Source organism: Oncorhynchus keta, chromosome 21, assembly GCF_023373465.1.
Source record: "Oncorhynchus keta strain PuntledgeMale-10-30-2019 chromosome 21, Oket_V2, whole genome shotgun sequence".
In the NCBI taxonomy this organism is placed as follows: domain Eukaryota; kingdom Metazoa; phylum Chordata; class Actinopteri; order Salmoniformes; family Salmonidae; genus Oncorhynchus; species Oncorhynchus keta.
In genome coordinates, this window is record NC_068441.1 from 19,340,742 (window position 1) to 19,365,458 (window position 24,717).

Genomic DNA, 24,717 nt, shown 5'->3' on the forward strand with positions numbered 1-24,717 from the left:
AACCATAAGGCTTAAATAGGAAACGTAATGGATCATGATGCTGGGCATGAGTCTGACACTGAATTACTGAGGTAATAACCTACGTGCACAAACACTGTAAACAAATAAATAAATCAACAAACAAACAATTGATTGTGAAAGCCAGACAATCTCAAGATAATATAAGCAAGAATTAAAGAAGTGAAACTGATAATTCACTCTTTCATTTTGCTTCATAAACTTGAATGAGATTCAGTAAATTCTAACTGAACAAACACTAGCGTATTTCCAAATAGTTCCTGAGGATCCAGGAATAATATTTCCTGCTTAGAGGGTTGGAGGGGGACATCAGTAAGTCGTCACAGTGCTTGATATTAACATTTGAAATCTGTGCTCCATAGTGTGGCTTTACAATGTAACGGAAAAGCAAAGCTTTTTGAAATGAGAGAACATATTCCCCAAGGAGAGGTTGACAGAGGATGCAGAAATAAGCCCATTAGTTGAAAATGGAGGACCAGGCACCATTTGAAGTTATTTTTCAGGCTGGAACGGCAGCTCCACCCCACCGTTTCCACTCTCCATAACATTTTAACTGGGTGGAAAAAAACACAATTCTGATTTGCAACACTTACGGGAACATGTTTATTGTCTTTGTGCGTGTTAAAAAACGTCCTCAAGCACAATTAAAACAAATGAAGATTGCAGTTGCAAGGCAGATTAAGAGCATAAAATGGGAAATGTTCTGGACATAAGTAGCAGAGGCTAATGGTGATTTTTAAACTAGCAGACCATGGTCAATGTCTCTCATTCATCACTAAGAGAGCTGGGCACACTGCTCTAAACGTAATTACTGTTGCACATTATGGGGGCTATTCCTGTTTTGTAATAAAATTAGCCAGAAATGCTTGTTGTGTTTTCTAATGCCACTCATTGGCATAATGCAACACACTGTCCTGATCTGTGCCAGCTGTCAAACACTGACGATACTGACAGCCAAGGCAAATCGTAAGAAATGTTTTAAAATCAATTCTGAGGAAGTGAACAGCACAACCATTATAAAATGCTCTGAGAACACAACAAAGGAAGCCAGATAGCCTGCTGTACTGTATTCATTCATATGTCATATGCATGAATCATTTTCTCTAGCCACTCTCAATTCTACTGTTTGTCAAAACAACAATGTCTTAATTACCCAGGAAAGATCTATTTGTGTCAATGGTTCCAGTTATTACACTCTCCGCCTTCATATTTTGTCATGATTAAAGGCCTGGGATTCATGTGCTGGTCATCACTGCATATTTTCCTCAGCAGCACAAACCATCTAAATATAGTCTACACAGTAGAAACCAAATACAAACCAAACAGGACTGGACAATTGGAAGTGAAAAATAACAACCGATTCCAATATGTTCAACTGAGTGAGACTAAAGATGTATGAACTAGCAATGAATCTTGAGTCAAATTACATGACTGTGAATCACAAGCAAACAATAGCAAAACTTGATAGACACTGTAAATACTGAGAGGTTGTATTATATGAAGAGATTTGTAGGTATTCATCAAATCTAGCTCATATTTGAAGCAAAGTAGATATACGGGGGGCTTTGAGAGGGAAAGGTGAGAGCTGCTGGTTTTACGGGTGCAGTCCTGTAATGCATGCTCTCATATAAAACACTGGTGACAGAGCACTGCTAGCAGGAACCAATAGGAACGTTACAGAGACAGGTGTTCTGTCTAATGGGATCATAAATACTAAATAGAACAGTCTTTTATCTGATGGAAGCTTTAAGGCAGAAATCAAAGATGCCATTGCATGTTGGTTTGGCTCATGATCTGTAAGGCCTGCATAGACATGATCTGTAAGGCCTGCATAGACATGATCTGTAAGGCCTGCATAGACATGATCTGTAAGGCCTGCATAGACATGATCTGTAAGGCCTGCAAGGCCTGCATAGATATGATCTGTAAGGCCTGCATAGACATGATCTGTAAGGCCTGCATGATCTGTAAGGCCTGCATAGACATGGGCCTGCAGACATGATCTGAAGGCCTGCATCGATGATCTGTAAGGCCTGCATAGACATGATCTATAAGGCCTGCATAGACATGATCTGTAAGGCCTGCATAGACATGATCTGTAAGGCCTGCATCTGTAAGGCCTGCATAGACATGATCTGTAAGGCCTGCATAGACATGATCTGTAAGGCCTGCATAGACATGATCTAGACATGATCTGTAAGGCCTGCATCGTGATCTGTAAGGCCTGCATAGACATGATCTGTAGGGCCTGCATAGACAGGATCTGTAAGGCCTGCATAGACATGATCTGTAAGGCCTGCATAGACATGATCTGTAAGGCCTGCATAGACATGATCTGCATAGACATGATCTGTAAGGCCTGCATAGACACGATCTGTAAGGCCTGCATAGACATGATCTGTAAGGCCTGCATAGACATGATCTGTAAGGCCTGCTAGACAATCTGTAAGGCCTGCATAGACATGATCTGTAAGGCCTGCATAGACATGATCTGTAGACACGGTAAGGCCTGCATAGACATGATCTGTAAGGCCTGATCTGTAAGGCCTGCATAGACATGATCTGTAAGGCCTGCATAGACATGATCTGTAAGGCCTGCATAGACATGATCTGTAAGGCCTGCATAGACATGATCTGTAAGGCCTGCATAGACATGATCTGTAAGGCCTGCATAGACATGATCTGTAAGGCCTGCATAGACATGATCTGTAAGGCCTGCATAGACATGATCTGTAAGGCCTGCATAGACATGATCTGTAAGGCCTGCATAGACATGATCTGTAAGGCCAGCATAGACATGATCTGTAAGGCCTGCATAGACATGATCTGTAAGGCCTGCATAGACATGATCTGTAAGGCCTGCAGACATATCTGTAAGGCCTGCACATGATCTGTAAGGCCAGCATAGAAGGCCTGCATGATGATCTGTAAGGCCATGATCTGTAAGGCCTGCATAGACATGATCTGTAAGGCCTGCATAGACATGATCTGTAAGGCCAGCATAGACATGATCTGTAAGGCCTGCATAGACATGATCTGTAAGGCCTGCATAGACATGATCTGTAAGGCCAGCATAGACATGATCTGTAAGGCCTGCATAGACATGATCTGTAAGGCCTGCATAGACATGATCTGTAAGGCCTGCATAGACATGATCTGTAAGGCCAGCATAGACATGATCTGAAAACAGAGAGCGAAAATAACAATGACCGTTTACAGATTCACGGGCCATTCATTTAACAAAATGTATGTGGTCTACTTGTATGTCACTATCCATCAGCATTGAGCAATTGGTATGTGGTTTAAGAGCATGAACAATTCAAAGTACAGTATAATTTTTTTAAATCAAAAACATTACTTGAAATAATTTCATAAAAAGACCTGGTTCAATTTTGATCAAATAATGTAACTTGTCTGTCCCTTTAAGGAAGGGTCCCTTATTCCTCCCTCTGACCCTGACCTCGTCTGCTGGATCGGACAGTGGTATTAGGCCACACCAGGGGCTACTCCCCACTAGTTTGTGATCTCTCAATATCCTGAACGACTAGGACCAGTTTATTGCTAGCCAACACTAATGATGAGTATTTCATGACAACAAACCCCATTGTTACAGGAGGTCATTGGGGTGGGTTGATGTGTGCTTGTTTATTGCTGCAAATGGTGAAGGCTTAGCCAAGGTTATGTTGTTGGCAGCTTCCAAAGAGATATTCTTCAGGGGCTGTTTGTGTTGCTTTATCATTACTGCAGGAACAATGAGCGGCAACCAACAAACACCACAACTACTTACTCCTCCTCGTGAGAGATGCGGAGTAGGGAAACGGAAAGGGGGATACCTAGTCAGTTATACCCCTGAATCAGTACATGCTACACACACCAAAAAGATCAAACAAAAGGCCCCCTATTTTCTTTTTCAAGAGCCCTGGAAGAGGGTGTCAAGGGGATATATCAAAGCAAACAATTCAATGAGATTGTTGTCTCCTCCAAAAACAAATACTACAGGTTCCCTAGTACTGAAACCTTTCCAACTAATCTCCACCACTGAGGAGAACCCTTGTCTCTTCTGGTGGCTTGGCCTAGAATCAACAGTGAGTGAGAAATAAATGGCCTTTAAAAAACATTGCTTTTCTTGTCAAGACAGATACCCACTCAAGAGCAGCAACAGTCCAAATGTCGACTCATTCCCTTTCCAATCCCTCTAGTGTGTTTAAAGTGACACCTCTGTCTCTGTCTAATGAGAGAGAAGGGCTGTGGTCCCCAAGGGCCAGTGGTCCTGTCATCACTGAATGTTGCTTTCCTTTGGACAGCCCAATGATTGTCCACTATCAACGTTAATACCCTCCAACCAGGATTCATTACAGCTCTAAATCTATGAATGAACTAGCCACGGGCTGGAGCAAACCAACCATTAACAAATCACTGGCCACAAAAATAAATAGGTCTCCAAGGACTCCAGACTATATTGGATTGCCAATACGAACCAAACCACAGACGTTTGAGAAGTTGAGAAAAACAACAGAAGAAGAGAGAAATACTCCAGAGCCCATCATGACTCCACTTGGTAAACTAACACAGTATTGATCGTCTCGTTTTTTGTTTGTTGTGAAAAGCCTCATCCCTGCTAATAGCTGTCTGAGAGTGTAATCTCTCCCTTGTCCTCCCCCTCTTCTATCCTACCCTGCCCACTCCATTGATGTGTTTCTTCTCACTGGGCCTCACATAGTTTGGGTTCAATGTGGCGCTGGGGCTAGGGTAAGGACTGGACTGGGGCTAGGGTAAGGACTGGACTGGGGCTAGGGTAAGGACTGGACTGGGGCTAGGGTAAGGACTGGACTGGGGCTAGGGTAAGGACTGGACTGGGGCTAGGGTTGGACTGGGGCTAGGGTAAGGGGCACTGGACTGGGGCTAGGGTAAGGACTGGACTGGGGCTAGGGTAAGGGGCACTGGACTGGGGCTAGGGTAAGGACTGGACTGGGGCTAGGGTAAGGGGCACTGGACTGGGGCTAGGGTAAGGACTGGACTGGGGCTAGGGTAAGGACTGGACTGGGGCTAGGGTAAGGACTGGACTGGGGCTAGGGTAAGGACTGGACTGGGGCTAGGGTAAGGACTGGACTGGGGCTAGGGTACTGGACTGGGGCTAGGGTAAGGACTGGACTGGGGCTAGGGTAAGGACTGGACTGGGGCTAGGGTAAGGACTGGACTGAGGCTAGGGTAAGGACTGGACTGGGGCTAGGGTAAGGACTGGACTGGGGCTAGGGTAAGGACTGGACTGGGGCTAGGGGGCTAGGGTAAGGACTGGACTGGGGACTGGACTGGGGCTAGGCTGGACTGGGGCTAGGGTAAGGACTGGACTGAGGCTAGGGTAAGGACTGGACTGGGGCTAGGACTGGACTGAGGCTAGGGTAAGGACTGGACTGAGGCTAGGGTAAGGACTGGACTGGGGCTAGGGTAAGGACTGGACTGGGGCTAGGGTAAGGACTGGACTGAGGCTAGGGTAAGGGGCACTGGACTGGGGTGCGATTGTGTTGCTAATGTTGACACCTGCCAACTCAGGCCGGGGCTGTTTGGGGCCCTGCGCTCTACGAGCTAGATGCTCCAGGGGTCACAAATCACAGGACTCCCTCTGATTATGGGAAGCAGAGATCCAGCAACTGACTGGGTTAAAGAGAAGGGCTGGACAGAGAAAGACAGTGAAAGACAGGTCATGATGTCAAGGATTGTTGACATGGTGTTCTGTAATGTATTTTTGAACATTTTGAACTTGATAAATAAAGATGTGTAAAATAAAAATAAATAAAAACCTAGATAGTAGTAAGAGAGAGAGAGAGGGATATAAAGTGACACACCTTTATCAAATAAAAGGAAGGGGACTAATGTGTTTTTATGTATACAACAACATTATTGTGATATTTCTCAAAATCCTGCAGTAAATCAATGCATCAGGTTATTCAAAGAAAAAGAAAAAGCCACTCAGTAATCTGTTATCTCCTTGTTAATTAACAGTAATCTCAGTAATCTGTTATCTCCTTGTTAATTAACAGTAATCTCAGTAATCTGTTATCTCCTTGTTAAGAACATTAACAGTAATCTCAGTAATCTGTTATCTCCTTGTTAAGAACATTAACAGTAATCTCAGTAATCTGTTATCTCCTTGTTAAGAACATTAACAGTAATCTCAGTAATCTGTTATCTCCTTATTAAGAACATTAACAGTAATCTCAGTAATCTGTTATCTCCCTGTAAAGAACATTAACAGTAATCTCAGTAATCTGTTATCTCCTTGTTAAGAACATTAACAGTAATCTCAGTAATCTGTTATCTCCTTGTAAAGAACATTAACAGTAATCTCAGTAATCTGTTATCTCCTTGTAAAGAACATAACAGTGTTCCAGACAGAATATGAACTAAATATTTCTTTCCAGAGCAAAAACTGAAAAAAAAAATAGTTTAAAATAATGATATTACATTAAAACACAGCTAACCACAGCACATAATTTACCACTGCATCTATCTGAGATAAAACTGCTAGCTGATCTCTTTATCGACAGTGGAAATAAGAAGATAAGAATGTGTGTAAAAAATAACATTTAGTTTACTATTAGATTCTTACCACTACCAGTAGTCGATGTTACAATTTCCTTACAGAACTGACTGAGGAATGGGAAAATGCATTGTTGTTTTTTTCATGGAAGAGGACAATTGTCAATTTGTCATTAAATTAAGAATATTCAACTGTCTGGCTATTATGTGTAGTATACAGTTTCTAAGTGTGCAGGGAGAAAATCACCCTGGCTATTATGTGTAGTATACAGTTTCTAAGTGTGCAGGGAGAAAATCACCCTGGCTATTATGTGTAGTATACAGTATCTAAGTGTGCAGGGAGAAAATCACCCTGGCTATTATGTGTAGTATACAGTATCTAAGTGTGCAGGGAGAAAATCACCCTGGCTATTATGTGTAGTATACAGTATCTAAGTGTGCAGGGAGAAAATCACCCTGGCTATTATGTGTAGTATACAGTATCTAAGTGTGCAGGGAGAAAATCACCCTGGCTATTATGTGTAGTATACAGTATCTAAGTGTGCAGGGAGAAAATCACCCTGGCTATTATGTGTAGTATACAGTATCTAAGTGTGCAGGGAGAAAATCACCCTGGCTATTATGTGTAGTATACAGTTTCTAAGTGTGCAGGGAGAAAATCACCCTGGCTATTATGTCTAGTATACAGTATCTAATTATGTGTGCAGGGAGAAAATCACCCTGGCTATTATGTGTAGTATACAGTATCACCCTGGCTAAGTGTGCAGGGAGAAAATCACCCTGGCTATTATGTGTAGTATACAGTATCTAAGTGTGCAGGGAGAAAATCACCCTGGCTATTATGTGTAGTATACAGTATCTAAGTGTGCAGGGAGAAAATCACCCTGGCTATTATGTGTAGTATACAGTATCTAAGTGTGCAGGGAGAAAATCACCCTGGCTATTATGTGTAGTATACAGTATCTAAGTGTGCAGGGAGAAAATCACCCTGGCCATGACAGTCAGTGCCTGCCCAGATCTTTCTCTCCCTCCCTCTCTTCTGCAATGTATGTTAATGCAGGAAAGGCGAGATCTGAGCTGCAGCAGAAGAACCCTTTCCTTTTAAACTGCTGCTGTCCAGCCGGATCTTGTCAGTTTGAAGGCCCCATTCAAAAGTGTTCATGCATCTGCCTTTGAGACACAATAGCAGCTAGTTTATAAACTGTCTGCCTGGGTGCCTAAAGGCTTTAGTTCTTATTGTTTTCAGCCCCTTAATAAACTTTTTGGAGGAGTTCATCAACTTGCCTGAATAGCCTATACAGCGAGTCTCAAGACAGAAAATAACAGAAGGTTCTTTTCTCCTCCCTCTTCTTTCTCTCCTCCTTTTCTAGTGGCCATTCGGCTGACAATGGAGAGACTAGGCTGTCAGACATCAGAAGTCCCAATACAAGGAAAAGGGAATTCAATTAGAAGAAAAATGCTTTCAAAAAGGGAATGGGGACAATTGAATTTCCACTTCTTCTAAACCAGAGAGAGGATGATTCAAGCTCCAAAATCTATTATGCAATGGAATACACAAAACTATATTCAAAAGACAAACACAGACATCATCAGATAATATATTAGACTCATGGGGATGGATGCCTGCAGTTGAGTTTTGAAATAACAATTTTGTAAACACTATCAAAAACACTATCGAAAAAGCCTATTAAGATGTTAATAAATATTTGTTTTTTTTTAAAGATGTCTAGGACATCCATTAGACATGGAGCACAAATCATGGTGACGCAATAGAAATGTAATATTGGCTGTAAGCCATTAATCCACTGTTACACCTTTTCAAACTGTGTTAATTTTTGCAAACTTTAAAAGCTTGATGGCCATAATTGACGCAGTAGTAGAAACTTTTGAAGAAAAAAAGATCATCCATTGAGCAGTCCAATTCGAAGCGCTCTCATACTCATCCCTTTCTAGGTCTCCCCAAAAAGACTTGAAAGCCGCATTGGCTGGGCCTGACCAACCGCCTACTGTTTCCCACAGATGCACTTGAGCATTTAAACGGCCTAATTAGATCTGACACGTTAAACGAGTTAGTATTAGAAAAGGAAAAGCTGGTCAAGTTATAATTTCCGAGTCAAACTCTTGATCCCCTAGCTTACCCCTGTCATCCTTAGTAGTCTCAGTCTCCACATAATGGAGTGTTTTGTAGAATGCCACAAAAGGCAACATCCATCAATCTTATTGCTAATTAATAATGGATACCTTTATTATTAATAATAATAAGAAGAAGAAGAAGAAGAAGAATAATAAGAAGAAAATAAGAATCATATCATTTTAAAAGCATTATAGGCGTACTGTAAACTTATGCATAGCCATGCTCAACATTAGAAGCAAGAAACAAAATAACTAAATCTAAACACCAGATAGTACTATATGTGCCGAATTATATTGTTTTTGGTGAAAAGATATGGTAGTCTGACACCTTCATATTTGTGTCGACCTGCTCAATGAATAGGCCTACAATATAAATGAATAGGCCTACAATATAAATGAATAGGCCTACAATATAAATGAATAGGCCTACAATATAAATGAATAGGCCTACAATATAAATGAATAGGCCTACAATATAAATGAATAGGCCTACAATATAAATGAATAGGCCTACAATATAAATGAATAGGCCTACAATATAAATGAATAGGCCTACAATATAAATGAATAGGCCTACAATATAAATGAATAGGCCTACAATATAAATGAATAGGCCTACAATATAAATGAATAGGCCTACAATATAAATGAATAGGTCTACAATATAAATGAATAGACCTACAATATAAATGAAGAGGCCTACAATATAAATGAATAGGCCTACAATATAAATGAATAGGCCTACAATATAAATGAATAGGCCTACAATATAAATTAATAGGCCTATAATATAAATGAATAGGCCTACAATATAAATTAATAGCCCTATAATATAAATGAATAGGCCTACAATATAAATGAATAGGCCTACAATATAAATGAATAGGCCTACAATATAAATGAAGAGGCCTACAATATAAATGCCCCAGGTGCATTGCAATGTAAGAATCGCTGGATTATGTTGATGAGAATCTCGTTATTTATGTTTTGTTCAATAATAGGTGAATAGTAATAACAGTATCCTACATTGTGTCATTACCATCATAATTGTATTATCATTATTCGTTTAGTCTATATTTTCGACTGAAAACGGTGCTTTCTTGCAGTGGCGCCGTCATGCAGCATTATTTGAGAAAAGTTTTGGAAAAGTTGTCTGAAAGCATTAACATAGCCTACCTTGGATGAGACCACAGCCTACCTTGGGTAAGCCTACACATGGCCCCTCTCTATGGGATACAAAGATGAATTACAGGGGGAACTGCAATGAGCTGGATTTGTAGGCAGTAGCGTTGCATGGGTAGAATCACTGGGAAGCCAGAAAATAAAGCCATATTACAACCTATGTGTTGTGATAATTGCATTGTTTGCTCTATAACCTGTTAATTCATATTCCTTGCGACTGTGTTATATAGACCTAAGGCTGAGTCAATAAGAAGACACAGTGGCAGAATAAACCACACCTTTGTTTCAACCACACCTTTGTTTCAACCACACCTTTGTTTCAACCAAACCTTTGTTTCAACCACACCTTTGTTTCAACCACACCTTTGTTTCAACCAAACCTTTGTTTCAACCAAACCTTTGTTTCAACCAAACCTTTGTTTCAACCAAACCTTTGTTTCATCACAAAACTGTAGCAACCTCTGTTTGGTGAATTACACAAAGCATATTGCATGTAGCAAACAGTTACCTGACCTTCAGCATTGTCAGGCAAGTTAATGATTCTGACATTTTCCGACCATTAAACAACTATTGATTTAGAACCACAGAGAGTTACCGCATGTCGCAAAGAAAACAGGAGCTGCCTCCACTATTCCAGCACCATTTCAACTTCAACATCATCAAATCACCTATGCTTAGTCTAAAAGACACCAAAAAGGATTTTGTCCAATCAACATAAACTAAATATGATGTGGCTGTCCATGGTTCTGATATCTGTGTGTGTGCATGTGGGTGTGCGTGCGCGTTCGAGCACGTAGAAAAACATGTTGATCACCCTACTTGTAGAGAAGGGCCAATGACCTCCTCCTCTCTTTCATGTTGACAAAATGATCTATCACTCTGTCATGAAGTGCATACTGGTTTTGTCCTCGGCTACCTGGCTAAAATGATTGCTCACTAGCCTAACTTCCATTAATGGGCAACGTTAGCTAGTTAACATTAGCCTCCTACTACTACATATTGAACTTCCATCCTCTCAGGCCAGGGAACAACAATGTATGAATTAATGGTTGGATCAGAATCGTCATTATAATCATTGGCCAGTACAGAGAACGAAGTAAAACCACAAGTCCAAATCCCTTTCTCCATCCATGGCTAATTTAGGAAAGGGACAATTTTAGCTAGCTCTAGTCACCGGAGGATAACTACACAACGAGATGCAACAATTCAAATTGTTTCTGACCAACGCTCTCAATGCCATTTGATAGGAGTGATGCCAAATCCAAACTGCCTTCCCTTGACATGTTTTTTGGTGCACCAGGACCAGCTCACTCAATTTAGTTCAAAGCTGATTGGCTATTATTTTATTTTTTATTAAGGGAGTCGAAATGTTCGCTGGCTTCCCTTGCATTCCATGCTACTGGCGGCAACAATGTCATACTCTTTTGGACCAGACAACATCATATAGATGGCCTACACATACAGGGACAGAAGGGTGCTGTTTCACTCGCTCAGATGCTCTCTCCGGTGAGATACATTCAACCTCTTGCAAATTGCAGGGCACAGAGGTGTCTATACCAGCCATGCTCAAGTTAAACAAAAAAAATGAAACTGAAATATGACATGCAATAGCTTTAAACTAGCGACTCGTTTGGGAAAATCTGGCATTATATACGGACCAAAAATATAAATGCAACACCCACTGAGGGGGGAAGAGTCACTTTCGTGTCCTCTTCATGACTGTGTTGGTGTGTGTGGACCATGATAGTTCCTTAATGGTGGACAGTGAGGAACGTGAAGCTCTCAACCCGCTCCACTACAGCCCTGTCGATGTGAATGGGGGAGTGCTTGGCCCTCTGTTTCCTGTCGTCCACAATCAACTTTTTGTCTTGCTGACGTTGAGAGAGAGGTTGTTGTTCTGGCACCACACTTCTAGGTTTCTGACCTCCTCCCTGTAAGTGTCTCATCGTCATTGGTGATCAAACCTACCACTGTCGATGATGTTGGAGTAGTGCGCGGCCACACAATCGTGGGTGAACAGGAAGTATAGGAGGGGACTAAGCATGCACCTCTGAGGGCCCCATGTTGAGGGTCATCGTGGCGGATGTGTTGTTGCCTACCCTCACCACCTGGGGGCGGCCCATCAGGAAGTCCAGAATCTAGTTGCAGAAGGAAGTGTTTAATCCCAGGGTCCTTATTGGAGGGCACTATGGTGTTGAATTCTGAGCTGTAGTCAATGAACAGGATTCTCACAAAGGTGTTCCTTTTGTCCAGGACTTTCAGTCCAGGCCTGTGTACCTGCATCCAGCCAATGATGCCTTATATACAGTGGGGCAAAAAAGTATTTAGTCAGCCACCAATTGTGCAAGTTCTCCCACTTAAAAAGATGAGAGAGGCCTGTAATTTTCATCATAGGTACACTTCAACTATGACAGACAAAATGAAAAGAAAATCCAGCAAATCACATTGTTCTATTTTGGTTTCATCTGACCATATGACATTCTCCCGATCTTCTTCTGGATCATTCAAATGCTCTCTAGCAAACTTCAGACGGGCCTGGACATGTACTGGCTTAAGCAGGGGGACACGTCTGGCACTGCAGGATTTGAGTCCCTAGCGGCGTAGTGTGTTACTGATGGTAGGCTTTGTTACTTTGGTCCCAGCTCTCTGCAGGTCATTCACTAGGTCCCCCCGTGTGATTCTGGTATTTCTGCTCACCGTTCTTGTGATCATTTTGACCCCACGGGGTGAGATCTTGCGTGAAGCCCCAGATCGAGGGAGATTATCAGTGGTCTTGTATGTCTTCCATTTCCTAATAATTGCTCCCACAGTTGATTTCTTCAAACCAAGCTGCTTACCTATTGCATATTCAGTCTTCCCAGCCTGGTGCAGATCTACAATTTTGTTTCTGGTGTCCTTTGACAGCTCTTTGGTCTTGGCCATAGTGGGGTTTGGAGTGTGACTGTTTGAGGTTGTGGACAGGTGTCTTTTATACTGATAACAACTTCAAACAGGTGCCATTAATACAGGTAATGAGTGGAGGACAGAGGAGCCTCTTAAAGAAGAAGTTACAGGTCTGTGAGAGCCAGAAATCTTGCTTGTTTGTAGGTGACCAAATACTTATTTTCCACCATAATTTGCAAATAAATTCATTAAAAATCCTACATGTGATTTTCTGGATTTTTGTTCTCATTTTGTCTGTCATAGTTGAAGTGTACCTATGATGAAAATTACAGGACTCTCTCATCTTTTTAAGTGGGAGAACTTGCACAATTGGTGGCTGACTAAATACTTTTTTGCCCCACTGTACATAATTGCATGCAGCCCACCTGTTGCAGGTAACTGAAGCAATACAGGAAAGGCAATACGCACCAAAATAACATTTTGATAAAAACAACCATTTCTATTTTAATTATGACATAATTAAGTTGGAACAAGGGTATTGACAAAACATTCCACCAAAATAGAACTTGACTCAAGTGTCTGGAGCACCCATCACCATTATATATGGAACATCATATATCTCTGGATAGCTGTTTTTCGAGCATGATATATCCCTGAAGTACGTGGGTGGACGCACATAAGAGGCACACATAACCAACGTGTCAAGACAGACAATATAACTAGATCATTATTGAAAACTATACCATGATATTCTCATTAAAAGAAACGTGTGATAGGGTCAACACAAGTTCTAGTGAAAATATGTTAAGTAAAACAAAGGCAGAAATGACAGGAAAATCCTGTCGACTATTGCTGTAACCGGGGCCTTGAGGGCAATTCTTCATCATTTGTGCCATATGATTTGTGTCAGAAAATCTGTTCTGCAACCCCCATGCACACTAAATACCATGGTGCTAACAAAACGTCTGAAAAAGTATCGACCACATTAAGGAAATGTGAAGTGAGTAGTCTAGTCTAGATTAAAAAGATCATCATCAACAACAACAACATCATAAACAACAACGAGGATGACGAAAACATGCATGGATTAAGTGATCCTGAAGTGATGATGTATCTTAATTTAGTTTTGAAAAACTTATGAATCACAGTATAGGCCAATATTTTTTAAGTATGAAATGTTAACCTTGGAATGCAATATCGCATCCAATAACAATGTACAGTAAATGAACCGGGAAATTAAATCCTTTAAAGTTTTAAAGCGGGAAAAGATTCTGAACTTGTCTTTATAAATGAGGTAGAAATTCCCATGTCTTCTTCTACACTTCTCAAAGTCCCTTAAATAGCTGTAGAGGGAAGATTGTCCATTTTTGAGAATCCCCCAAGAGATCTGAAAAACCATTCTCCTAAGTAGTGTGCACATGATAGGACTTGTCCCACGTGGCAAACATTGCTTTAATTAAAAAAACAGACCAGCCAAAAGACGTGCAGGCTTTTAAACACTGTCTGTCAGTTTGTAATACGATGAACCACCATTGTGTTTGTGCAGCAACAATAATGTTTCTGATAAGCATAAGGATCGAGTTGTCCTCATCTACTTTCTCTATTTCCTTGGCTTGCTCTCTATTATTATTAATATATATTTTTTAACAAGACTGCGGAGAACGAAAATCCTGTACATGACAAATTCGGGGTCCCCCTCAAATTCACAGGTCACCCAAAACAGTGGGTATAATTGCGCGTTAACGCTCCTCCCGAGGAGAGAACGAATCGAGACCTAATCGTTCAAATGTTTTCTGTATCCGTTTAACGTGTCATTACCATCGGTTGACGTGTTATTTAGAAATCAGCCCCGTGACATAGGCTATAAATCACGGTGTGTTCAGATACCAACTCGAGGTGTGAAAATATTGTTCCTTCATCACAGTGGCGGGTAACGATTAAAGGGGTCGATACTGTTAATTGTATAAAAGCTTGTAAACCATGACCCCTGCTAAATATTGTTCACTGTCGAAGAAATCGGCTTCGGTACTAACGATTTAGCATAAATTACCAATGATTGTGTTAGTTTTGGAGAGCGTAGAGTCTTTAGCCTATGTCAGTGACTGATTTATGCGTTTTGAGTCTCAAAATTCAGTTTCCTGTCAAAATCAAGACAAAGCTTAACTAACAAACCTATTTGAAATCTAATTATGACCGGCTTGGGTAATTTGATTGGTTCCAGGATTACACCATGGTCTTTATCGTGATTTTGACTGTCCGTTTCCATAAAATAACCATGCATGCTTACAGTAGACTCTAATTTACATTATTTGATAGAAATTGGTAGCCTATTGTCTTTAGTAGGCTGTAAATTATTTAAAATGTTTACAAACCTTTTTAAATAGTTCAATGTGATTTCTTAATTACAACTAATATATTGTTTTGAACCAGAACATATTTTTATAATTAATATATAATAATATTATTATTGGGCTATTATTAGGCTATTCGTATTATTTATATTATTATATTATATTATTATTGTCAATAATATCGTAATCGATTATATAATTATCTGTTGCGAGGGTTTTCAGCTTTGCCCTCTTGTGTGTAAGAAATATACCAATGAAAATTCCAGTGAAATGTGGCGAAAGCGGGCTGCGGGGAGGTTAATCCGAGTTTAATGCAGTGAAGCACAGCGCAGGGTCTGGGCTGTGATGGGTGTGTTATCTCTGCCCAACATTTGGGTCTCCCTCAATTTCAACCCAACCAAATAGCTGCAAGAAAGTGCAGATGGAGTTACTCTCAATGCCTGAGGATTTTTTTGTATTAATAGCTAAATAACTTCCCCATACTTTCATTAAATCTCTCTCCCACACTATTCCAGATGGATTTGTTTGAAGTTGTCTCTTACTTCATTCCCCTGTCCTTCTCATTCAGCACGGCTTTAGACCCTGAAATATAGCTACATCATATTTCCGGAGATGTGTGTGTGCATGCGCGTGTGTGTTTGTGCGTGTGCGTGCATGCGTCGAACACACTCATTTCAATGCTTTCTTTATTTTCGGTCTTTATACATTTTAAATTGTTTTGCCCGTTTCTGTCGTTTCATAAAGTCTGCAACTTCTCAGTTCTCATAGATGACGTGATTCTTTATACTAACCCTTTGCATAAAACATCCTTGTTCTTAATCGATACCCATGATCATTTAATTGAATATGCACACAGAGAAAGCGAGCTTGGAGCCTCGGATTGCCTGACACCACAGTGGCTCTCCAATGCTCTCTCTCGTGATTCCTTCCCAACGCCCAGAAAGCCCGTCTGACCTCTGTTTGATTAAATTGAGAACCACAGGTAATCCGAAGATTTGCTGAAGTGTCCCTTGCCTCCACCTCGCCAATTCATCCAGGCTACAGAGGACCGTTTGTTGGTTTAGTTATTATAGATTGTCCCTTTAAAATGGGCGGATTCATTCTTTCCCTGTCGTTCTCACCAGTCATGCACAAACAATATACCTTCTCCAGGATAGAGAACATGCACGTGTGGCGTTTTGTCTAACCCCTTTACCCCGTTGGTCGCCTAATTCAACTTGTCAGAATCATCGCAGCACCTCACTATCACTATCACGTTATTGAGGATGGCAGGTGGAAAGCGTATATGGATGAATATTCTTATCAAAATTACATAGGCTAAGGCTGCGTTCCTTTTATAAACACATGTGTGTAGGGATACCAAGACAGTGGAAGTACAGCTTTCTATAAACTCGTGTATATAATCTTATATATCACCTCCACACATCATGCTGATCTATCTCCATTAAACTACGCCAAGTGGCAGCGATGTAAGGCACTACATCTCAGTGCTAGAGGCGTCACTACAGACCCTGGTTCGATTCCAGGCTGTATCACAACCAGTCGTCCGGGTTAGGGTTTTTGTCGGGGTAAGCCGTCATTGTAAATAAGAATTTGTTCATAATAAAATAGCCTATTGCAACTTGCTTGAAATTATACATTGAAAATAGCATACTTGTTTTATCATTTCGGATTACACAGAAAATAAATCTGTGATGCAACACTCAAATATAGTCTATGAATAAATAGACAAATAAATAAACACATTTAATAAATCTAGAGAGCTCTGAAGTAAACCACAAATCTCCTAAATGTGTCACTAGGGCGAGCCACCGTGAGCTCCGCTCAGAGATGAAAGTGAAAAGAAATAAAAGGCTCAATTTAATCTGCTTTAAAACCCTTCAACATAACGTTTGTGCTTCCAACTCAGAGAGTGAGGGGCTGATTGGGGATAAATACATTTCTTACCATGCCTGCAAGCTATTACACCCCACTCCAACACAGCTACCTATTCAACAGACACGTTTCCATTACTTACGCTAATAAGTCTCAACGTTATTAAATGCCATCCGGATGGTAAACTGTATAAGGACAAATACGAATCTTTTTAAGAATTAAATGGCAAATTTGTTATGTTCTGAGTTTACGAAGACAGATCTGACGCTGTCATTCGTAGGCCTACGTGAGGTTTCCAACGTTCTGATGTGACACTGTTGCAAGTAAATTAATATTTCATGGTCCGACCAAATCTTCGATGTAAACATGGTCATAACGGACATCTGTTTTCTATTCGTGTGTTGAGCATCGAATAAGAACAATCATCAACAGAAAAAATAGCAAAGCAATTAGGGAAAATTCCAGTTAAACATTTGGCAACAAGTTCACCTTGGAATGGAACAAGATAAAAACCCCTTTGAAATCAGAAGCCGAAATGTTACTGGCTCTACCAATGGGTAATTTTGCCTGAAGTGTTTCTAGCCAAAGGCTATCTGTTTACAAACTGAAACGCCAACATTACACCATGCAGCTAAGAAACACAATGATCCGAGCTCTAAATGGATAAACGGACACAAACCATTTAAAGAAAAGAAAGCACCGTTTTGCACCATGAAATGCGTTGGCTATTCTCTTCCAACAGATTATTCCGTAATATTACAAAACTATCTACCAGCGGGGTATACTGAATAATTCATTTCCCTTTATATGTACCCTTGCCCTTTGTCCAAACTATTTTCTTTCTCTGCTTGCGGGTTTTTGAATGAGAATGGACCGGACTATTCCCCTTTTTGCTGCCCTGTTTTCTAAGATTTGCCTTTGTAGACCTACCTCGGAATCTTCACTTTAGAAAAGTGTCATTGGAGAGAGGTTTTGCGACTGAAGTTCATCTTCAAGTTCGAATAAGCTTGGCTGTGTATTTTATGTGGAAAATCTTTTTGTGAACTATTATCTAAACCCTATTCAATGATGTTTGATCTTCTTAAATGGCGACCTTTGTCTCTTTCAGGACAGGTTTGTATAAGCACTATGATTTTCTCTCTCCCTCTATATTCAATGACAGAGAGCGGACTGACAAGTGGTATTACGTTTTTTCATATAGACTTAGGCTATACAAAAATATGAATTTGAGTTATCTTAAAATACTAGCTAAATAAATAATGTCGCTTATTCCGATTTGCTATAATGTTAAAAATTGTAATATTCACAATAAGCGTTGTTATTTTTTAAATGTTAATCATTTGTTTCAAAAACGTTTGTTACCAACTAGTTAATGTGTGCAAGCATTAACATAATTGCCGTGAGTATTACGGGGATATGGCTGCAGCGAAGAGCCCTCCTCGTCTCAGTTTAACTGACAAGTGATGTAGTGTCTCTAAACCGACATTGATTGTCAAACCGGTCAACTGTCAGCTGTCGTTTTGGAAGATCGTTAAAAGAGCGGGAGAGGAATTTGTAAAACAAATACATTTTCTGGAGCTAAATAGGCTACCTTCCGTCAGGGCTCACATAAATAATTGAGTAATTGAGTAAAGACTGACTGGGATTTCAAAGCATGAGCCAATCTGCGAGAGGATTTTCCGATTTACCATAAAAGTATAAGAATTTCCCAAGAGATATAGACCATAGAAAAATACATTTAAATCAATTGTTGACCTAATTGAAAATTACAAGATGATGAAAAAAACAACTGTAGCTTCACCTCCAAATAATAATAAATAAAATAATGATGAATTATATAGGCCTAATAGGAATAGGGTGTAGGCCTACTAAAATGTAATAATAACAACAATAGCGATAACGATAATAATACAAATAATGGTTGTTGATGTTGATGATATTGCTATTGGAATAAGCAGGTGCCTAATACAGCATTATCGTGGAAGTGTGTGTATAGGATAAAAGTACGCCTAACATTTTATTGTTTAATCAGACAAATAAGAATGACACGATTTAGTCACAATTCATAGCAAAGTAAGCCATGTTTTTCTTTGCTGGCCTACCTTTATCGCCGAGAATGCCATCGATGCTATGCTTTGTTTTCTTTTCTCCGTCTTCATCCTTCTTATCACTATCGTCGTCGTCATCTTTCTTGCCGAATCGGGCCCTCAGAACTCGGCTGATGGAGCTCACTGAGAGAAAACCAAATAGGCCTTGGATTACAACAAAAAAGTACTACGATATTTTGTGTAGTAAATGAATGGTTTATGTATATGCTCATCAGCTCATGTCAAGACAATGTGAAAAATGATAAAGTTACAAAAGTAGAAGTACAATATATAAAAACTGCACATCAAATACCAGCCTGTAGATGGGTTCATGTCTCATCCCCTTACAGTAATCACCATAAGAAGGAAAAGTTGCTTACCAGAAGCCTCACCTGAAGGAACAGTGCTTCTGTCGCACACCCCGTCCTTCAGCAGCTTGTCCCGGATCTCCCAACTGAACATCCCGGGGTTTTCTCGCTTGTACTCCTCAATCCGCTTCTCCACATCTGGAGTTGATATCTGCTGTGGGTTTTATAACGTGCAACGGCCAGACACAGAGAGAGGGAAAGTCGAAACAACGTTTAATTCACACGAAGAACATGATATTGTAATGTATATGGATACAAATACACATAGGCTACGTGTTTCCCTGATTGGGAGTCTGAAATGTAGACGCATGCCTTCCTACAACATGTCAAGGCCTATAGCCCAGTCATTTCGTTAAATTAACTGCATACATTTTCTAAACCTGCTACGAAAAGCCAAATCTGACGTTTAATTCGACAAAACTGGATACCTTCTAGCCATTAACCTATAGCCTATGCTACTAAAATTCCTGATTGAAGGCCTAGTTTCGAGATGTACGGTTCGTGTCTTCATAGGCTACCTCACAAATCAATCACACACAAAACTGCATGTATTTCACTCCATGCAATAGTCATAACTTATAGGCTATAACTCGTAATGCTTGTGTGTGGAAATGTTTGCATCATGAAGGCATGCAGGTGTGTAACATGCACGTGACATGATAACTGACGAAGAAGAAGAATAATTGGTAGTCTTACACGAATTCCAGGTCAAGGTGTCGGCTAGCTGAAGTCGAAATAACGTAGAAACTATAGTCCTCCACTCACCCTAGGCTTGCTGCCTCCTATTGCCCCGGGACGAATCGAACCGGTCTCCTGGTACCGACAGAGGATTTTGGAGACACAACCATGGGAAACTCGTAGCTGTCGCGAGATTACGCAGGGTCGGATGCCATGGTGGGCCATCTCTACTATCTTGTGTCTGATATGATTTGGCAGCGGCCTCCCGTTGATGAACACTCCACCGAGCTGGTTCACCCGACCTTGGCCCAGGGGGGTTGATACTGTTCCACAATAAACATATTCAGGTCCTGTATATTGTCCTGATGATATTGTAATTGTTAAAGTTTAATGCGCAAGAGATCAAGTTATAGACAACAATGCAATGACAAAGAGGGCAATGTGAAATTAGGTTAAGTTTATAACAATGAAATATGTTGATGTGAAATTGGTTTGGTACTATATAGGCCATCTTTAAATGAATTCATATCTTGAGAGTTATTTCACATAGACAATAATTCAATACGAAATAAGTAGGCCTGGCCCGTAGTTCTTGACTATCAATTTTCGGCCCAAATCCCATTATCAGGCGCCTATAATAATCATCATAATAATATTATTTATCATTATCATCATCACAACCGTGATAATAATACAGTAATAATATGTGTATGGATGTGTCGAATGGATGAACGTCTAATTCTGACATTAGACTGTGAGAGCTGGTAGCAGCAAAGGTTTATTATACTAAACTATAAGATAGACACATTCCAAACATATCCCACAGCCCATCCATTCTTAGTAGAGAACCCTGCACACACTCATTCCTAGTCAGCCTGGCTGGCAGAACGTATCATTAGTGCCATAGAGCACTTGAGGATCTAATTTCGTATTCAAGAGGCACCGAAGAGTGTGGAACTTTCCACCTTGATTATTCCTAGTCATGCTGTACAAATATTGATGTGATCCTTTGAGCCATCTCTTTGCTGTGTATTTTGTTTCCATTTGCAGCAACAGGACACTTCAACAAATCCTGGAGCTCTTGGTTTTGTGCATTTTCGTTAAAAGCTCTTGAGCACGAACAGGCTGTGATTGGGACCGATTCCCATAAATAGGCCTACCTGCAAATACAAATTGGTATTTTTCCGCGCATTTGCTTAGATCTTTTTTATTTTATTTCCTCGCATAGTTTATAATTTGACTCATGAAGTTATCTTAGCAACCATGTCACCATTGGTTTAGTGCGTTTTTAATTGCATAAAACGATCACTAATCAACCAGGAGGATAGGCCTATCACGCATTCAACATTCTATGAAGTAACATTTTGATCATCCATATTGTCAGTGACATAGGTAAACATAACAAACACTAGAAATAATACATTTAAAGTAGGCCTATACTTCTACAATCAACATCTAGGCCTGTCAAGCCATGTTAGGCTGTCTATTCTATAACACAACCATTTCATTTTCCCTGTATAGTAGCCTCGACCTAAATTAATAGACAATAGAAAACACAATTGTCTAATATTTAACAAAGATGAGCTACAACAAATCAAAAACACAATTGCCTAATATGTCCTAATCTTTCACGAAGATGAGCTATAACCTCCCTCTAAAATGACAAGTTAGTTTTTGTTGCAACTCTCGATAATTTTTTTCCAAGTTAAAAAGATGCCGTACCTTCCAGAGGGAATCCGGTGCGGGGGTAGTTCTGGCCTGGCGCAGGGCGCATCATTCGAGGCACTGTTCCTGGTAAAGTAGCCATTCTAGCTACTGAAGCAACACCGGGTGGGCACTGATACCAAATTCTTACTCGTGCAAAGTCCAGACAAGAAAATATAGGTCTACGCCGACAGGATGTGACGAAATGTCTCCTCTCAAAAGAATAAAAAGGAGACAATAAAATCGTAGTCCCAGTCAGAGAAACTCCTAAATACTAAAACCCCTCCAACAGAAAAAGTGGTAATGTTCGTCACCTGGTTGGTGAGTTTGTGGGGTAAAAGAATACCCCTTCAGTAAAGGGTTTTGTGCTGTGTTAAGGGAGGGTTGCACCTTGAACTCAAATGTGTAAATGGGCAAAGTTTATTTAATTCTTTACCTTGATATACGTTGTCAGCTAGTTTTAACGTCTGCCTACTGGTTGAAAGTAGTATAAGTGGCCAACTTTGGCGCGCGTTGTAGGAGGAGACACTGAAGCGCGCCGATAGGCTCGACTGGCCTTATTTAATTCATGACTGGGAGAGTGGGTATAGCCGCGGACTTGTCGACCAATCAGACAACCGCATGGGAAGCAACGCACTCCTGCAGTTTTGAATTCATTGCATCAGTCCCTCCACATTACAAAACTAAGAAACAAAACCAAACAAATGTGATGGTAATCATTATACCTGAATAAAACACGACTCCTTCTTTGCTCTGTTCACACACGTGAATCATTATAAACAAGATGTATTAATGTATATCTATATTTGTGTAAGTACAATATTCACAAATCCACATTGTATTATGTATGTATGTATGTATGTATGTATGTATGTATGTATGTATGTATGTATGTATGTATGTATGTATGTATGTATGTATGTATGTATGTATGTATGTATGTATGTATGTATGTATGTATGTATGTATGTATGTATGTATGTATGTATGTATGTATGTATGTATGTACGCATATATATATATGTGTGTGTGTGTGTGTGTGTGTGTGTGTGTGTGTGTGTGTGTGTGTGTGTGTGTGTGTGTGTGTGTGTGTGTGTGTGTGTGTGTGTGTGTGTGTGTGTGTGTGTGTAGTAACCTACATTCATTGTTTAAACTTGGAGATAATTATTTGCTATGGTCACGTTGGCTTAAACTTTTTATGATATCAGATAGTAATTTGAGGTTCAACACTATAGGAAAAAGACTACACGAAAAGTGCAGTAAAGGTTAAAGTGAACTGAATATTAGGCCTAGTCCAAGAGCAACTCTATTCCCCCGCTCAAAGTCACCCTCATTTCCATGGGGATAGATTCGACCTTTACGTTGAGGGACTGACTGACTGACCATTGAGGTGCTTCAGCAAGCTATTGCCTTACCTCCCTTAATCTACCTTATTTGCACACACTGTATATAGGCTTTTTCAATTGTATTATTGACTGTATGTTTGTTTATTCCATGTGTAATTCTGTGTTGTTGTTTGTGTCGCACTGCTTTGCTTTATCTTGGCCAGGTCGCAGTTGTAAATGAAAACATTTTTTAAAAGAAATCTGGCATAACTGCCATCATAAATTGTGGAAGGAGACCCAACAAACGCCTAACTGTGAGTTGCAACTCATGCAATGACCAATAATCAAGATTAGTAAAGACCCTATCTGGTTTATATCTGGTTTTACGACTTTTCAATTGTAGACTGACGTAATTGTAATAGACTATAATGATCAAAGCAGAAACATTTAGGCCTTTTTTTTATTTACATTTTATTTCACCTTTATTTAACCAGGTAGGCTAGTAGGCTAGTTGAGAACAAGTTCTCATTTGCAACTGCGACCTGGCCAAGACAAAGCATAGCAGTGTGAACAGACAACACAGAGTTACACATGGAGTAAACAATTAACAAGTCAATAACACAGTAGAAAAAAGGGGAGTCTATATACATTGTGTGCAAAAGGCATGAGGAGGTAGGCGAATAATTACAATTTTGCAGATTAACACTGGAGTGATAAATGATCAGATGGTCATGTACAGCCTACCTGACAGGAAAATGTTCAGCGAACTAAAACAATACAAATATAAATATAATATAAATAAATCTAAATATAATATATTTTTTAAAGTTAACTTGGATGTATTAGAGGTGATTTTTTAAAAGTATAGCTCACAGGAATGTATTATAGAAATCATGCGGAATACTTATTTAAATACATATTTTTACATTGTGTTCACAGACTGGATTCAGCGGAGTAAGCTAATTCAGCAAATGTCTGGGGAATAAGAGGGGGTTTCCGCAAGGGTCTCAGCAGCGTTATTGATTTGATGACAATATAATAGACTAGTTAGCCTGTCACCCGCGTTCTCTTCTGCAGAAAACACCTGTAGGATAGGCCTGTATGAGTTTGCGGTAGCATATTTCATACAGACACGGTTCCTATTGCTATTTAGATTTCATCCGTGGAATTCAATATCACAATATAGGTGAAGACATTCTATTTTGGAAATTAACATTTGAACTTCAATTAGGCCGAAAATTGCGTGTTGAGAACATCAACTCATTTTCAGTTAAACGTGCAAGCTTCTGAGTATTACAGTAATTCCACCGATCTATGGCGGTAGTAGGCGGATAGCCTAACAGGTAGGCGTAGAGAACACCTACAAGAGGGACCTTTCAAATAGCAATAGCTTAAAGCTAATTCTAATAAAAGTAATAGGTTAAAACTATTAGCTTGCATTCTTAAGTAGCCTAAGAAAGAAGACTAGGTTGAAAGTCGCGTGTCAACTCTGTGTGCCTGCAGTGCATATACAATTGTTGTTGAAAACAGTACTGGTGGAGGGCAATTTCACAAATAAGTTTTGCAACAATTAGGG

The 24,717-nt window shown here is 40.0% G+C and overlaps 3 protein-coding genes across 20 annotated transcripts in view; 2 read left to right on the plus strand and 1 right to left on the minus strand.

Moving 5' to 3' along the window:
• The window catches only part of LOC118399864 (paired box protein Pax-7-like), an 84,236-nt gene extending 61,904 nt beyond the window's left edge, over positions 1-22,332 (minus strand). For 2 of the 12 annotated variants that reach the window (XM_052473424.1, XM_052473422.1), the window contains exons 1-4: positions 21,835-22,332; positions 20,200-20,435; positions 19,459-19,588; positions 19,082-19,210 (exon numbers count right to left, since the gene is read on the minus strand). In XM_052473424.1, coding sequence (XP_052329384.1) covers positions 19,082-19,210; positions 19,459-19,588; positions 20,200-20,435; positions 21,835-21,919 — 580 coding nt within the window. In that variant the 5' untranslated portion in view covers positions 21,920-22,332. Of the gene's footprint in view, positions 1-19,081; positions 19,211-19,446; positions 19,589-20,199; positions 20,475-21,834 lie in introns of all 12 variants that reach the window. The other 10 variants (XM_052473421.1, XM_052473419.1, XM_052473418.1 and 7 more) reach the window with 7 other exon arrangements.
• LOC118400227 (28S ribosomal protein S16, mitochondrial-like) overlaps positions 1-24,717 on the plus strand; it is a 217,156-nt gene that overhangs the window by 178,687 nt on the left and 13,752 nt on the right. The gene's annotated exons all lie outside the window — the stretch shown is intronic.
• Positions 1-24,717, plus strand: part of LOC118400226 (28S ribosomal protein S16, mitochondrial-like) — a 217,074-nt gene that overhangs the window by 178,605 nt on the left and 13,752 nt on the right. The window lies entirely within an intron of this gene.